This window comes from Drosophila montana, unplaced genomic scaffold (assembly GCF_035044405.1).
Source record: "Drosophila montana isolate Dmon_TW-CO22-7 unplaced genomic scaffold, ASM3504440v1 contig_312_1, whole genome shotgun sequence".
NCBI classification, from domain to species: domain Eukaryota; kingdom Metazoa; phylum Arthropoda; class Insecta; order Diptera; family Drosophilidae; genus Drosophila; species Drosophila montana.
In genome coordinates, this window is record NW_026998009.1 from 938872 (window position 1) to 956396 (window position 17525).

The window sequence follows — 17525 nt, forward strand, 5'->3', positions numbered from 1 at the left end:
GGACTACTTGAGATAATAATAAATATATGAATCCAATTAAAATGAACTTCAATTAAAGTTATTTTAATATTGGATAAAATCAAACTTACTCAACAAACAAATGTTAAATAAAAATGGCAACTGCTCAGCCAAACTATACAACTTTTGTGTGTAATATTTAGTAATAAAAAAAACTAATTTAAAAATTAATTAAAATACATTAATTAAAATTATGTTTAATTTAATTTAATATTTTTATGGATTTTAGTTTGCACCAAAACAAGACAACTTGGCATTTAAAGCAGTATTCTGTTATGATCAAATATTTAATTGTGATGCTAAAATCCGCAGTAGAAATTTAAAATGTTTAATCTTTAAAGAAAAGCTTCTAAAAATTTCACAACACATGTTCTTCGACAGATCTTCTTGGCTTTTTATATTACAATTTTATCATAAAATGTGTAAGATGTATTCATTCTAGAACAGCATCAACATCCGATTTGATATAGCCAAATCTATTTCTATGCGAACTAGTCTCCCAGTTTTAAAGCTATAGTCTTGAATCACTGCAAAGGTCCGTCTTTTTGTTGCCAGATCGGACTGCTAAGTACATTCTAGTATTGTAAAATTTTGTATTAAGATAACTTGACCAAACTCACCAATATATCATATAGCTGCCATAGGAATGATCGGTCGGAAAGTGGACTCTTGTATGGAAAAATATATTCTTTTCCAAAATTAATTTGGCTCTAAATCAAACCGCAATTATTTTCTATTTTTTGCAAGTTGCAAATATATAATACATATATATATTTTTTCCTTTTTCCACAAATATATAAGATATTTGGCAAAATGTATATATTTTTTTGTTACTCATTTCTTGCTCTCTTTTTCAGCCAATCTACTTATTTTGCTGCATTGCCACTTCATCGATTTTAATTGTAGACGTTTGTTAGTAATATTTCTTTTTAATTCGGCCCGTTGGCCTGTTTTCCTATCGTATAGTTTCAGCTTTCTGCCAATTTTAAATGTATTTTTAATGTTTTACAATTTTCCTTTTCCTTTTTGGCGAATTTGCAATTGCTTAACCTGCGGCAAGGAAGTCTTTGGTCTGTTTTGCGTTTTCAGGTTTTTTTGGCATGGGTTTTCGTTTGGTAGACATAGGAAAAGACAAACATTTAATGGCCGTCTATGAACGTATAATTAGTTAGTTTTATTTATGAGCAAACGCTTTGTAAATAATGAGACAATTAACACACATTCTGAGTTATTTGGCAATTTTCTTTAGTTTTCCATGTCTTCTATTCAAAATCGTTCGCTGCCAACAGAAAATTATTTATTTGTTGCAGTTGCTTAGGCAATCGCTTAATTATATTATGTTTTATTTGTGCCTTTGTTAATTTACGAACAATTTAGTGCTGCCTAATTACAGTTCGCTCCATATTATTTTTTTGTTTGTGCCTAGCGGGGGCAGTTCAAAATGTTGTTTGGTAAGATGACGATTCAAAATAAATTCGAATATATGTGTATTTTATAAATAAATTTTAAATATACATTGAAAAACATTTTTGAAGCGGAACAAGACATGTTAAGACTGATAATATAATATAATATATATAAAATATTATATATTAAAAAGTAAAATGTTAGTATAGTATTCTAAAGGCAATTGGTTAATAAAAATATACTCGTATATTCGCTAATTTATATTTTTTATTTTAATTTAATTATTTCTATTTCCTTTCTATAAAGTTTGCAGCAGGATATATCTTAATTAAAAGAAATCTATATTACTTTAAGAAAACTTTTACATATTTTATACATTTTTTTATATATATTTATTTATACTCTATCACCCCATATTCCCTATCTCTTTGCTGTTCAGCCATCTATATTCTCGTATAGAAAAATTCCTTTTACTTTTCATCTGCCTCTCGCTTCTACAAGCAAGAAAAAAAAACAACTTTATTTACGCCTCAGTGCGGCCAAAAGCGGCAGCCAAAAATATAAAGAAAAAGAAGCAGACAAAAAATGAAACAATTCCGAAAACAAAGGCTGCCAACTAGATTTACAAAATGTACAGCCAGATGCGACTACATAGCATTATGTTTATTCAATTTACGCAATTTACACTGCGAGAAACAACAACAACAACAACATTGCTTGGCATTTGATTGCCAACTGAGTTTTTTTGTTGTAATTATGAGTCCAAAAATGATTGCCCACCAAAAAAAAATGGACTAAAATAAAAACGAAATGAGGAATAAACCTAGGTTCATATTTAAAAACATTTCGAATCAACAAATGGGCAAAACGTAAACTTAACGAAATTAGGACAGTCGCAATCTGTATAATCTAAAGTAAATTTATCTTCTAGTTTTTATGCAAATCGCATGACGAGTAAGTCAATGGGTCAAGACACGCCCATTTGCGGCAACCCGGAAAGCTACAGTCCCCTCTATCTATAGTCAAAACTGCCGCACAGCTGCTGCAAGGCTCCAGCTCCAGAGGCGGAATTACTTATTATGTTAATAAATTGTTTTTTGACTGGTTTTTCTGGCTCTCCTTTTTTTCGTTTTTTTTTTGGTTTGTACAAAAATTTGCATAGATTTGCAGTTGAGTTCGCGGCAGACTGTGGGATTAGGCCAATGGCCGATTGGACACTTCCTTATTTATCAGCTGCCAGCTGAAGAGATCAATTGGCCAAGCCGCAACTTGATTAAATGCATAAAGCCAACCCACTTGGCTGGCTTAATCGGGCGCAGCATTCAACGGCGCGTGACAATTTGTCCAAGTTAACAACAAAATAATCGCACAATGGCCAAAGCAGATGATCATAAACAAATTTATGCTTTTAAAGACGCGCTCTAAGAGTTCAAATGCTTTTGGCATTGACCTCATTTCGCTGGCTACCTGCAGAGAGAGAGAGGGAAGGAGTGAGAGCGCGCGATGATTATCACTTTCAAATCAAATCAACGAACGGGCTTTTACATGCGTCAATGTCATGTAAAGGCAGCCGATTGAAAGGGCTGCGATTGCAGTTAACAATTTACCTGGTTCACCTGGCCATTTGTCTTACAGGTTTTTCTTGGCTCGTTAACTGTGCGGCAAATTCATTTTGTTTAGGGCATAAGCAGGCTTAAAGCATTTAATTTGTTTTCGAATCAAGTAGTTTCGAAAACTCTAATATAAACACGAAACCAACTTGTGAAAAAAATTGAACTTTTACATGTACAAAATCCAAATATATTTCCAAACCTAAAATAAATTTATATCCCTAATAACGCACTATCATTTTCATAAGTTGAGTTATATTTGAATGGTAAAATATATAGTTTAAAATTTCCTTGACAATCTCATATGTGTATATATTTAAAAGTTGCTTTAAAACTCCTTGAACTTTGAATGATATGCCTAATCCGAAGCTAAAATTTTATTACTTAAGTATATTATTAAATTCCTTTTAAGTGTTCAATATGAGTTCAGTAACAACTAAGATATTTCAAGCTCCTATAATCTCTGAGATCAATGAAGCCTTATATTTTTAGATAGTTTTCATCAGTTTCTTGGTTAGCAGATAAATATAGCAGAAATATTATAAACTTTGAGTGGGGATATTCGAATCATTATACAGACTTATCTTAAAGTTCAAAGACTTTGCTGTGCGCCTGTTACTTTCAATGCATTTTGCAATTATGGAGCATGTGTAAAAGTAGTTGTTTTGTTTGTTTTATTTTTCCAGTTACTTGCAAAAAGCCAACCCAAAAGATACCAAGTACAGCTGACAATTACTTGAGCAATTTGTCAGTCAGTTAGCTTTGCTAACAACCGCAACTGAGCGCAAACGACCTTGACCAGAAACGCAATGAACCCTCAAGTGGCCGCCCATTAAAATGAGAAAGAAAACCAAAAACATGGGAACTACCGAAACCAAAACCGTTACAGTACCCAGGTGAACAGAGAATAAAAAATATAAAAAAAAACCAAGACTTTTGTAAATGTCACATAAAATGTCATAACTGTCAGTTTCGACTGGGTTTAGCCTCGTGCGGTGCCATTTTGTGCGGATGAGCTGCCAACAATTGGAACGAAATGGAAATGGAATGTCAAATAACATGCCAAATCACGTCCATCGTATTTCAAACACAATAAATTGTTACACAAATCAACGAAAAATTCGAATATGCAAATGCAATTTAAAGATGTTGAAGATATTCAAAAACATGATTAATCAACAGCTGCCTCAGATTTGACGCCTTTGTTGACAATGCGCTATAAAAAAAAACTAAACAAATCTATACAAAAAACATAATAATAATTTATGTAAAGCTATATTTAACCATATAGAGAAAAATGTTTACATATATATATAAGACAAGGTCAGGTCGCGTGACGCTTTCAAATATGTAAGAGAGACTCAAAAGCAATATGCGATGCATGGAAATCAAATAATATATAGTCATAATATGTATTACTCCCATATAGCTTGTAATTAATTCAAGGAAGTATGTCTAATTGTGCTGTTGGATTTAAGACAATGGCGCTTATAAGCACTCGCAGCTGTCTATCAAAAAACAAACAAGCAAACAAACAAACACTTGGCGCCCCCATTGCAAACTTATGACGTAAGCAGCTGTGGCACGTCCAACGGCAGCCTCCAATCGCACAAGCTGCCTCTTTCACTCTCACTCCCACTCTCACATTCTCTCTCTTTCTTTGCGACTCGTTGCAAGCATATCGAACAACAATATGTGGGCAAGACATGCAAGCAATGCGAATGAAACTAAATCGAAAGTTGCATGCAACACACAACAACAACATACAACAAGAAGTAAGAGTACTACATTATAGACTGCACGACTTAGAAATACCCTATAGCTGTACACACTCTCATTCCAACTTTTACACAAACAATATCACACCTAGACTTAGTTTCCTTAGATTCAACTTGAAAAACGTATTCTCAAATAACTCTTGTGTTAATTATTCGACCCAAATATAATTTTCAGGACACAGCTATGACATTCAAATGTGTGCATATACAAAAAACCAAGGTGATTTATGAATGTCATGCTTTACATTTTATACAGAGGTAAGAAGAGGCAAAGTAAAATATTGTTGATCTATAAAATATCTTCTATCTTTATTTCTAAACAAGCATACACTCAAACCAAAGTTGATACCTGAAGTTATATTATTATTGTATATGATTTAAGTCGATTAATCGAGAAAAATTTATATCGATATTTATCGATTTTTTAGTAAAATGGCCGAATTTATCAAGAGAAACAAACGACAGTGTCATTTACGATTATTATACCAATACCCCTTGTTTTAAGGACTTTAAATGCATATATCCTATAGCCTTCATTTCCCCATTTTCAATAAATATACAGGGTATCAATAGCAGAGCCGCTCGTAACAGCTGTGCCAGTCTCGCAGTCACGCCGTCCGTCAATCTTGTCTCACATCGTATGTGAGACCCATTGACATAATAACGAGGAAGGTAACCAAAGTAAGACTTTAACTCCGTCTGCGACATCCAACTGGGGCGACAATTACAGCGACCCACAATGTGGAATTAAAACAAGTTGCCGCTGCCCCAAACATGTTGCCAGTGGGTTAGGTTATGGTTGCTGACCGCACACACACACACACACACACACACATCCGGGCATATGTGGCACAATGACACAACAAAACACAGCCAAATGACCGAGTGACATACTGTCTCTCTCTCTCTCTCTCTCTCTCTCTCTCTCTCTCTCTCTCTCTCTCTCTCTCTCTCTCTCTCTCTCTCTCTCTCTCTCTCTCTCTCTCTCTCTCTCTCTCGTCTCTCTCTCTCTCTCTCTCCCTCTCTCTCTCGCTGTCTGTTGACAAATGCTTCCCCCTTTTTGGCCAGCTGGCGCTTAAATTACTCCTTTTTTTTTTTTTGGGCCCGACTTTGGTCTGGTGAAGTGAATGTACCTGTGAATGCGAAAGTAAAAGGACTGCAATTGGCAATACACCTGTAATTGGAATTGGTCGTTTAGGCCAAATGACAGATGACAGGCTGCATTCGTGATGCATCAAGGCAGGGCCCAAGCCGAAATGGAAATAAGGTGGTTTTAGAGAAGCAATTATTCAGATTTAAAGGCGAATTGATATAGTAAATTATTTACGACCTCACAATTTATATATATATTCAATTTGTGTAGAATAGATAGGATCTTCGAATATTTTCGTTTATTTACTATATTATTATTATATATTATTATATTTACTATATTATTATTATATATTATTATATTTACTATATTATTATTATATATTATTATATTTACTATATTATTATTATATATTATTATATTTACTATTTATTATTTTTCTATGTACCCATATCTAACTATAATTCTCTATGCTTAAGATTGAAAGAAATGTTTGTTTTCGGGTTTATTTTAACCCTATCTCCCAGTAGAAATTAAGAAGCAAAAAATGAAACGTTTCGGCCTCTACATATTTCTCTCTCTCATTCTGTCTCTCTCTGTCTTCTCCTTAAAACTAACTAGGTTATTGTTTTCTCATTTCATTTTATGTATGTATTTATATTTTGCATTTCTAAGTAGAAATAAGCGACATTTTATGCACCTTGTTATTTGTATATTATATTTTTTTATATTATCAAGAAATCCTATTTAATAATTTTAAATAAATTGCTCACATATAAGTGTTAATTAGTGAACACCTAATAATGTAATAATAATAATAGTACAAAAAAATTACAAAATTATAATAAAAAAGTATATATACGTAGGTATAAATGATTAAATAATATAAAAATAATAACAATAAATAATAAAAATAAATCAAAAATGTTTTCCTTCGTAGCAGAACATAATATATAAAAAAATATATTTATTTCTGTTGACCTTATATCATGCCATAGAGAATTATTTGAAAAAAAAATCATTAAATGTCTGTTGTTTAAAAACATAACCATTTTATAGAAGACATTAAGACCTTAAAAAACTGACACTAAAAATATAAGTTTGTAGACAAAATAATCTTAAGGTGAGAAGCACCCAAATAATTTTAAAAAAAATGTATGGAGAACAATAAAAATACAAAAAACATTTGACATTTAAAAGAAATTTCAAATTCTAATTAAATATTTGAATATTCCTAACCAACTATTAAGGCATAAAATCCAAATTAGTTAAAACTTAAGCAAACTTTTAAAACTGATCTGGAAGAGGTTGCTGCTTGAAGGCGACACAACTGGCGTATTTTGGACATTATTCAATTACACACACAAAATATGTGGTTTATTATTGTTAGTTGTGTGGCGCTTGTAACAAGACTTGAGAAACCACCACAAAAATAGCAGCAGCAGCAACAACAACAACTACAACAACAAGACACGGCAACTGTAGGTAGTTGGTATTAAGCCGCAAAATGGCACGCATCCATAGAGCTGCCTAACTGCGATGCCTCCTCCTGCAGCCCCTCTGCCAACGAAGTCACCTCTTGCGCATGGTCTCTGATTGCAATTGCTGCATTTTGGCGTCGCTTGCCACTTGGCTGCGCGTCGAGTTCGCGCCTCCGACAAAAAGAAAGAAAAAAATCAAACAAGCAACCAGCTAAAACCGACGACGCGACTGGCCACGAACCATTCACCATTCGCTGCATGTGTTTTGGGGCGATTGCGATTATGATTATACTATAGTATAATATAGTATTATTGTTGTTGTTGCTACTGTTGCTGTTGCTGTTGTTGTAAGACTTCGGGCTCGCAGTCGTCGTCGTTTCATTCATTCGCTTGGCTTTTTGGGTGTTAGTTAGAGTATAAAAGTTCGGGCTGGCGCTGCAGTTGGCATCATTAAACCGTTAACCATCGAACAGTGTAGTGTGGTACGGAACGTGTGTAGAGTTTGTAGAGTACGAGATATCGATTCCCTTCTCAGAAGAAAAATATATACTTAAATCTCAATACGAATCGATCGTGCGGCATTTAACGGTACACAGTTCGACGGATAACTCAAAATCCCACAAAGGATATTTAACGCCAGCAACATGAAGTTGATGGTATGTATCGAGGATCAACAAGTGCAGTGTTGTGAAGTGCGCCAAATAACACATAAGATTAACAGAGATTAACAAAAGTGCAAGATGCTTAAATAAGTAATACGCTCAGAGAAAACATCACACTTACAAAATTCCTTAACTGAGAACAAAATGCTTAATTCAGAAACTTTAATGAATACGAAAAAATGCAAATCCAAATGCAAGATACAAATACAGTACTCCATCTGAGAAACGTACTTTGCTTGAGCTTGTTTCAAGAATGTAATCATCATATCCAATTTAATCCCAGAATTCTTTTCTATTCAAAAACAATTGATTGAGCTTTCAATCAAGCTTAAAGCGACTCCAATTCCACCTTTAGTTTAGTATTCCCTCAAACCGCCATTTAACCCATTATGCCTCATTATCCAACCACTTTCCACCATTCCACCTTTCAGCGTACAGCGACAACGCTCGCTCTGGTGCTGCTGCTGGCCACCAGCTATGCCCAGGCTGGCGAGGAGAAGAACGAGGCAGCTGAGAAGACAGCAGCTGAGCCGACGGAGTCAAAGGCCGAGGAGACGGCCGCTGCTGATGATACCGCAAAACCGAAACGTGGTCTGCACCACTACGAGGATTATCATCACCATCACGTGCCACATTTCCCAGTACATGAGGAGAAAACACTGACGGTCATCAAGAAGGTGCCAGTGCCCGTGCCAATCGAAAAGATTGTCCATGTACCCGTGGAAAAGCATGTGCATGTGCCCGTGAAAGTCAAGGTGCCTAAGCCATATCCCGTGATCAAGCATGTACCCTATGAGGTTAAGGAGATTGTCAAGGTGCCCTATGAAGTGCCAGCGCCATATCCCGTCGAAAAGAAGATACCCTATGCCGTACATGTGCCCTATGATCGCCCCGTGCCCGTCAAGGTATAGCGGACAACAGCTGCTCAGGATTTGCATAGACATTTTTAACCCTCCACACTTTCAACCCTCCAGGTAAATGTGCCCGCACCCTATCCGGTTGAGAAGAAGGTCCACTACCCAGTCAAAGTACATGTGCCAGCACCCTATCCAGTCGAGAAAATCGTTCACTACAATGTAGAGAAGAAGGTGCATGTCGACAAGCCCTATCCCGTCGAGAAGATTGTCCACTACCCAGTCAAGGTGCCCGTCGATAAGCCAGTGCCCCACTATGTGGACAAGCCAGTGCCCCACTATGTGGACAAACCAGTGCCAGTGCCCGTCATCAAGAAGGTGCCTGTGCCCGTGCATGTGCCCTATGATCGTCCCGTGCCCGTGCATGTCGAGAAACCAGTGCCCTATGAGGTGAAAGTACATGTGCCACAGCCCTATCCAGTGATCAAGGAAGTGCCCTATAAGGTTGAGAAACACGTTCCGTACCCCGTCAAGATTCCGGTGGAGAAGCCCGTGCATGTGCACATTGAGAAGCATGTGCCAGAGGTTCATGAGAAGCACATCCACTACAAGGAGCCAGAGTTTGTGCACAAGCACATCGAGGAGGACCATCATTATCATCATCAGGAACAACATCATGAACCCATCCATCATCATTCATCGTATTCGGCACCCATTGAGGAGCATCATGAGCATGAGCATGAGGTGGAGCATGATTTTAATGACTATCATGATTATCATTCATATCACGGTTACTAAAATTGGTGAAATGAACTTTTTCTCTCTCTCTCTCTTTCTCTCTCACTCTTTCTTTGCAGCATTGAAAAATCGGTTATGAACGGCAACGGTTATGAATGGATATATAGCTAAACTGAAACAAAAAAAACAAACAAAGTAAAACTAATTTTAACATCACAAAAACCATAGAAAACTTTTAAAAACCCTCCAAATATTCTCCATATCATACCCAAATGCCCAACATTCCAATTACACTTTGCTATATAGAACGTGATAACGATAGAGATTCTGATAACAATTTTATAATGTGACCAAAACGTGACACGAAACGAACTTACTTAGTTTTTACGACGAACTCTCTTTTAGCTTAAGCCATACATAAAAAGAAAATCAATGAACAAAAAAAAAAAAAACAGAAAACAAATCAAGAAACGTTGACGAAAATATCCCGTGAGAATTGTTATGAGAAATTTGAAGACGATTAGACCTAGACTTTAAGAACAAGATACTAACACATTTGGGCCGCACAGCCCACAGAACAACAAGATCAAGAACAAGACCCATAACAACAACGACAAGAACAACATGTACACCATATGACACCTCAGCAGGATCAAATTTGGATGTGTTGTTGGACTTGGCTCGCTAAACGCTAAACACTGGGTACATTTGACGTGTGGTTGCTGCTGCTGTATTGTCCTCCAGCTGCGGCTTCTCCTCCTTCTGCTCTGGTCCACCGATTTGTGCACCCGGTTCGGTTCGGTTCGATATGATTTGAGATCTGATTTGTGTGTGTGATAAGACTTCTGTTTTAGTGTTTAAGTGTTTACTCTACATATATACATATATATATATATAAATAGATAAGGGAGGCAGCCGTGCAGTCGCCTATTTAAGTCAGTTTGTAAACGAACGTATTGTATTATTTGTAATATTTTTTGCTATCTAGTTTTTAATACAACCAACTATCTATAGTTTTGCTTAATGTAAAAAGCTGTTGAAACGGATTTATAAAAAGTACTTAGTTTACCAAATATTTTTTTGTCTCTGTAACAACACCAACAACAACAACAACAAAACACTCTGATAATGAAGCTGATGAATGTAAACAATAAAAACGAGTAGAACGAAGTGATCAAAACTAAAAACAAGCATTTCTTTTATTTTACAACTATATAACTTAAAAAAATCAAAAATGTGAATGAAAAATATATAGGAATTAAAATCAAAAAAATTGAGAATTTTATACATTTTTGGTAAAAATAAAAAATGAAATAAAATAATAAAATAAAATAAATAAACAAATTACATTCAATTTAATTTAAAATGAAAATAATTTTAAAAATTCAACCACAAATTAATAATAATTAAATAAAAAAAAAATTAATTTAAAAAATTGGTCAATAAAATAAATCTTTCTGATATTAAATCAAAAATTATAATTTGTACTATAACATATAATTATGAAGTAATATCAAACGCACTACTGTCCTTTGCCTTTTACAACACATTCTCATTTTTTTTTAATGTTTCGAAAAAAATAACTAAAAATTGTTCTTTCACAATCCTTTGTAATTCTAAAAGACTTCTAAAAAAATATCAATGCATATTTTTATAAGTCTACTTCCTTCTATATAATTCGACCTACTATAATTCGACCACTTACCAAACAAATATGTCTTTAACTATCAATTAAGAGTTGGAATTTTACGGGGCGCCCGATGAATTTTTAACAAGTTTCAAATATTCAAACACTGAATAAGATTTTAAAAATTTAAAGGGCGTTTAAATAATGAACTTGAATTGAACTACTTTTCAAATATTATTTTGAACTTTTTTGAACTTAAAATACATCTATATTAACTATTTTTCTAGGTATATATATACTTATACTTATATTTAAAAATGTTGTCATTTTTTAAATTAATCTGCTTTTCCATACTTTTCTAAATATTTTAATAAATTACTGCACAAAATTTATCTTCTATGAAATTCCGAGTTCGAATTTCAGTTTGGTTGAAAATTTATCATTATTTACTATATCTTATTTTATATTTGATGTTTTTTTGTAGTACCCAAAATAAGCCATCTCTTCTACCAACAGTTCCTTTCTAACATTACTTTAGTTAAACACGAAGGCTTTGAGTTTCCCACAACGTTTTGTCCGTATCTGCGAGTGAAAAGTGCAACACATTATGTTGCCTGCACTGGAATCAAGTCATTTTGCATTACACATAAACGGCTTATCCAATTTTCAAATGAGGTAAACATTGCCTGGCATTCATAATTGCATATTCAAAGTGTCTCGCGTCCACTGGAAGGGAGATCAAGAGGCAGGCAACATGTTTATTACATTTGCCACACTATGTTTTTATCATTACGCTTTTCATGCCACAACAACAACAACAACGACAACGACAACAACAACAACGACAACTTGCTGACGGCACTCGCGTCCATTTCCTAGCGTTTATTTTGCGGCCTGGCATTACTTTTTATTAGCAGCGCCGGTTTGTGGTTGGTGTGGTTGTTAGTTGTTATACCCTGTACCATATACTAAGTGGGTATATACAAATTTACAATATTCAATCGCCATCGAATATTGTGTATTCTTTAATATTCAACCAGCTGCATATTTAGACAAATAAAATGTAGTTAAATATTTTACTAAGTTTTTGCAAACATGCTCGCAAATTAGTCCGAGTCAAAACAGAATTTACAAATTAAAGTCTTGAAATTTGACTAGGGTGTTCTTTATTATCTGATCGAACTATTGCCAAAATTTCGTTAGAATCGCTTCAAAAAACAAAAGTTATAGAGGTTATAAAGATGGGGCGCAGAATTGGAATTTCAATAAAGTTAAATGCAAAATTACGCCAAATATGTGTGAGGTTATATTAAAGCCGATTTTACAGAGTATTCGCTTGTCTCCCACTTTAATTGGAATTCTCAAGCTTTTGACCGACTTCGGCTCGGCTGTGTTGGCGGGTTGTGTATGAAGATTAGGTTTCAATTTGCATTTCGGCTTCATTGAAGCCATGCTGCAATTTCAGTCAACTAAGTGGGGCATAGATTTATCACGTTTTCCTTAGTCGGTTTGTAGGACATGTGCTCCTAACCGATATTTGAGGCAAAAGCACATGCAAAACGTGTTGTGAAACGAAATGAAAACTGTTCAGAGATCTGAGACTTTAGCTGCGGCTGCGGCTGCGCCTGTGTGCCTTTGCCTGACTCTCGACTTTGGCACTGTTTTATTACCATATTGAGGCTAACTCTCTTGGTGGTTAGTTGATTTCTGGTAGCGTTTGTTTATGTAACTGTAACTCTAACTGTAGCATTTGCAGTTTATGGATTATGCAATAAATAATCAACATACAATAGCCAGAGCTGCTGCTGCTGCTGACGTTGTGTTGTAATCTCTCTTCAATAGAATAGCAAGCCATAAAATCTGGCTAATGGGTTTTTTCAGTAACCTCTGGGCGGGCTCAAATGAAAGTGGAAATCTAAATAAAAGATCTAAAAATGTAGCTGCTAGCTGGTTTTTAAAGACATTTTGGTTTGATCAATTGGCCAGAAAATAGCCGCATTTATTTTTAGATGCTAATAGGAGTGTGTGCCTGAATATTGAAAATTAATTAACATTAATAAATAAATATCCCAATGTTTTATTAAAATTGAAAAAACAGCGGCTTATGTGGAAAATAAGGCATACTTAAAGAACGTCAAGACGTTCTCTGAATCGAATCTTTAGTTAACTAAGATTAAATGTATAGAAAAATACATTAATTTGAATACCAAGAAGATATAAACACCAAAAGTGAGAAGGTTCCTTTGAATATATACTTGAAGTACCTCCTGCTTCTATCAGTAGATTTTACTGCCGACCTTAGCTTGGCAAGCCTTTGTCCTTATTTCGAAGCTTTAACACATTGGGAATTATAAGCAGCAAACAAACTACAGTCAGTAAAACAATAGCTTAACTAAAACAAGTTACTAAAAGCAGATTGTGACAAAAATTTTGTTATTATTAATTAAATCATATGATAATCAGATATTACAACATTCTGAAATATGAACCCAAAGCCCTCGTTTTCCAGTTGCACTATGGACTAGCTCTGTTAGACAACTCGTCCCACATATAACAAATATTTCCCAATAGCTTGCACTACACCTTGAAAGAACCTCAAATAATGCCAAAAGAAACCGCTAACCATGTTGGTTAGCCAAAAAGAAACTTATGCAACATGGCACCACTGTGGTTGTCATAATACTCAACGCCATGTCTTACATTTTAATAGGCGTCCAATAAAAGACCAAAAGACAACAAGCGAAAACAAAAATCATAAAAAAAAAAACATTGCCCCAGCATGGTCAGCTCAAATGGGTAGGCATTGACACCGCCATTTTCTCGGGTGGTTGTGGTGGTGGTGGCATCTATTGCACCACGCGGCGTTTCGCTTTTGTGGCACAGAAATTTGCATTTGCATGCGCAGGAAAAATGAGCTTATTTTCTGTCGTTTAATGGGTCAGTTAGCCAGACAGTCAAACGGGCTTGCGTATAGCCAGCATTTGGTGTGATATGTGGTTTATTTTTTTTCGTAACATTTTCTATTTGTGGCTTATTTAAATGATGTCAGAGCCGACGCTAAGCCAGAGTCGCTTTTGGCAGCAGCCATGTGGAAAGTGAATGCGGGAAATATTCGTCGACATGCGAGTTTTTCTTACTTTCCCATCCCCCATCGCCCCAACCAGCCAATAAAATGTGTGTGCAAATGTGTGTCTGTGGCCGTTCCGTCTACTGGATTGGTCATTATAAGCCAGTCAGTGGGCCAACTTGTGGCCTGTTGCCGGTTTACGGGTTGCGGATTGCGGATTGCGGGCTGCAACGTCTTGGCGATCCGAATATTGCGACGCGTAATCGACGCCAAATTGACGGAAAATATTTGAAACGTTGAGCGAGTGCGAATGTGTGTGTTTGTTTGTGTGTGTGTGTGTGTAAATTGTAATCGAAAATAGCAAAATTAATAACAAGCTTTTGTTTGCTTGAGTTTTAATTGCTGCATTTGCGTTATGTGGCACATTAGATAAGAGAAACATATCGTGAGGTAATGCAACATGTAATCAATATGGCTCAAATGCGGGAACGAGGGGATAAAGGCATATGCGTATGCGATTCGTCGTTTAGTTTAGCTTTTCCGGATGTCATTTGAAGAAATTGCAAGACACGAGATTCAATGAAAATTAGAGAATGCATTTAAATAAGCATTTAAAATAAGCGTGGGAAAATAAAAGAAGCTGCTTGAGAAAAGTTTTAAACACAAAAGACAAAGATAACCATTATTACTGAACAGCCTAAGCAAGGATATGATTTTTGTGAGGTCTAAGCAGAGGCCATTGATTGCATTAATAATTATAATAAGTTGGCCTCTTAAATAAAAATATTTGTGAATTACTTTGATAACAAATTTTAGGCCACATTGCGATAAAACGCTTTGTTTAGCATTTATAGCTATTTTTCAGCAGGCTTTACTTAAATATAGGTATAAAGGTAAAGAGGGTATTTTAACTAACCAAGTTGTAAATTCAAGATGAGAAATTAAATAAATTAAAATTGAATAAATGGCATTTAAGAATAGCCTTAGTGTTACAAAACACTTATGACCATTATTTCGACAAATATGCTTTAAATGAATTAACTGTTCTCCATTATACATAATATAAAAAAAAGCACAACTCACTTAATATAGGGTATATTTGCCGGTATATGATATTTTGCGCCAACATCAAAGTCCTTTTCCGATCGTAAGACAGGTGGCTTAATACCAGAATACTTTTCACTGTAAAAACAAATATTTAGTTAGTGATTAAATAAATTAATTAAACTCAGATTTACCGCAAATTCCAGTAGTGACAATTCATAACTCTCTTATTGGCATTGCCGCTGAAGACGTCGTAACGCCAGTTATCCAAAGCCAAGGCAAAGGGCAAAAAGGCAACCTGTAAAGTATACAATGTAAATATCTATTCATTTACACTGAATCATGCACTCACCTTATCAATAGCCATGGTAAACAAATAGTTAATATCATAGCTCGACTCATCCAGTGATCGCTGCAGTAGTCCCAAAGTCTGTAAATGCTTTGGTGTGGAGACGGACAGGCCAATTGCATCGCCCACTGCTTGATGAAAAGCTGGATTGGCACCATTACGAAAGATCTTGGGTAAATGGCGATATTGCAGAAAGTATTGAATGTGCGCCATCTCATGATGCACGCTAACCAGACTGCGTTGATTGATGTCCGTGCAGATTTTCACACGGTAATCGTGACGATTGCAAAAATCCCAGGCGGATGGCTCGCAGAGGATGCGCCTATCCAGCGGCTGCTCAAACACCGAATTTCTATAGAAATCCGGTCCCACGGCGGACATATTAATTGAGGTAAAGAACTCCTCGGCCAACTGAAACATTAGCAGCGGCGTATAGCCCTGTTCCACCATGCGCGGTGTAACATCAATCAGCTTGCGACCCGGATAGGGTATAAGTATGTCCAGCACATTCGACCAGGACTGTCCGTACATGTTGCCCAATATATGGGAGGGTATGGGCGCAATGCGGTTAATGCGATCTGGTCCATAATAATCTCGCAGCTTGCGGCGCACATATGAGTGCAGGCTTTCGTACAGCGGACGTATCTGCTCCCACACAATGTCCATATCCTGGCGAAAGTTTCCTGATTCATAGGCCAAAAACCAATACTCCCCGCCATTGGTAACATCTGTAAATCAATAGATATATCTCCATACAGATATGTATATATATATTCACTTCACTCACTGTTTACTGAGGCTACATCCTGCATGACGTCAATCAATTGCTCGTAGTTATCGCGCATGCCCCGCCCCGCTTTGCGATGATACTCCACCCAAGTATGCTGCAACTCATCCCAATCTCTGCTCTTGGCCATAATATCCTTGAGATGGGGTATATAGCGCAAATCACATTGAAAAGGCTGCTGATAGGCGCAAATGCTGGCATCGTTATACAAGAATAGCATTTCGTTCAACAAGCGATTATACTACAACCAAAGGATAATTAAATGACGATATGAAGTTCATATGGAGCAAACTTACTCTGTCCAAAACATCCAGGGGTAAGGAATTGGGTCCCACTTCAGATTGCAACATCAGCTGTCTATATAAACGTCGATCAAATATGAGATCCTTGTTAATATGCTTCGATTGTTCGGCTGTTATGCGCTGATACTCCACATAACGTTGCTGGGCATTTAGCTGTAAAGAGAAAATATTTCTTAGCAAATGCACATAAACTAGTTTAAAAAGTTGAATATTGTTGGGCTTTATAATACTAAATATAGAAAAAAAACCAAATACGATATAAAGATCACGACTGTTTAATATATGTTTAATATATATATAATATAATATATGTTTAATTTAAATATAAAAAAAAGAAGATAATATAAAGAAACTGATCGGAAAGAATTCTATTGTATTGTTATTTTTTATGAATCAACTTTCAGATCTTACAAAATAATTGAGCAAAAAAACGTCTCAAAACCACGAATTGGAGTTTTAGCCAATTTAGAAAACAAGTGAAAATTGATTAGAAGGGCAGGACTTGCCTATATCGACTCGCATATCGGCTGTTGATACAGGATCAAGATATATTTGTATATCTAATGAGATCGGAGATGTCTTTTGTTGTGCCGAAATTATCGCATTCCCAAGGGCATAACGATTATTCTCGAACCAGACCTTATCACACAAGAAGCATATATTTTAGTATAACTAAAAATTATATTTACTTTAAGCACGTTCAGTTTT

General features: G+C 35.6%; 2 protein-coding genes across 5 annotated transcripts in view; one reads left to right on the forward strand and one right to left on the reverse strand.

The window, feature by feature from the left end:
- Positions 1-17525, reverse strand: part of Ance-3 — a 67784-nt gene that overhangs the window by 47620 nt on the left and 2639 nt on the right. For both annotated transcript variants that reach the window (XM_064686001.1, XM_064686000.1), the window contains 5 exons: positions 16812-16970; positions 16516-16756; positions 15732-16456; positions 15574-15677; positions 15419-15517 (listed from right to left, as the gene is read on the reverse strand). In XM_064686001.1, the coding sequence (XP_064542071.1) occupies positions 15419-15517; positions 15574-15677; positions 15732-16456; positions 16516-16756; positions 16812-16970 (1328 nt within the window). The remainder of the gene's footprint in view (positions 1-15418; positions 15518-15573; positions 15678-15731; positions 16457-16515; positions 16757-16811; positions 16971-17525) is intronic.
- Vajk1 lies at positions 7851-10104 on the forward strand. 3 transcript variants are annotated; one of them, XM_064686011.1, is made up of 4 exons: positions 7851-8043; positions 8481-8954; positions 9024-9706; positions 9761-10104. In XM_064686011.1, the coding sequence occupies exons 1-3, from the start codon at positions 8032-8034 to the stop codon at positions 9699-9701; spliced, it is 1164 nt and encodes a 387-aa protein (XP_064542081.1). In that variant the 5' UTR covers positions 7851-8031; the 3' UTR covers positions 9702-9706; positions 9761-10104. The 3 variants fall into 3 exon arrangements, with proteins under 3 accessions (XP_064542081.1, XP_064542083.1, XP_064542080.1); XM_064686013.1 differs by having other exon boundaries at positions 9024-9647; XM_064686010.1 differs by having other exon boundaries at positions 9024-10104.

Excerpts from the sequence above, each read along its gene's own strand:
- Vajk1 (XM_064686010.1), top strand. Across the intron at positions 8,955-9,023 it reads ATCGCCCCGTGCCCGTCAAG|GTAAATGTGCCCGCACCCTA; the intron begins GTATAGCGGACA and ends TCAACCCTCCAG.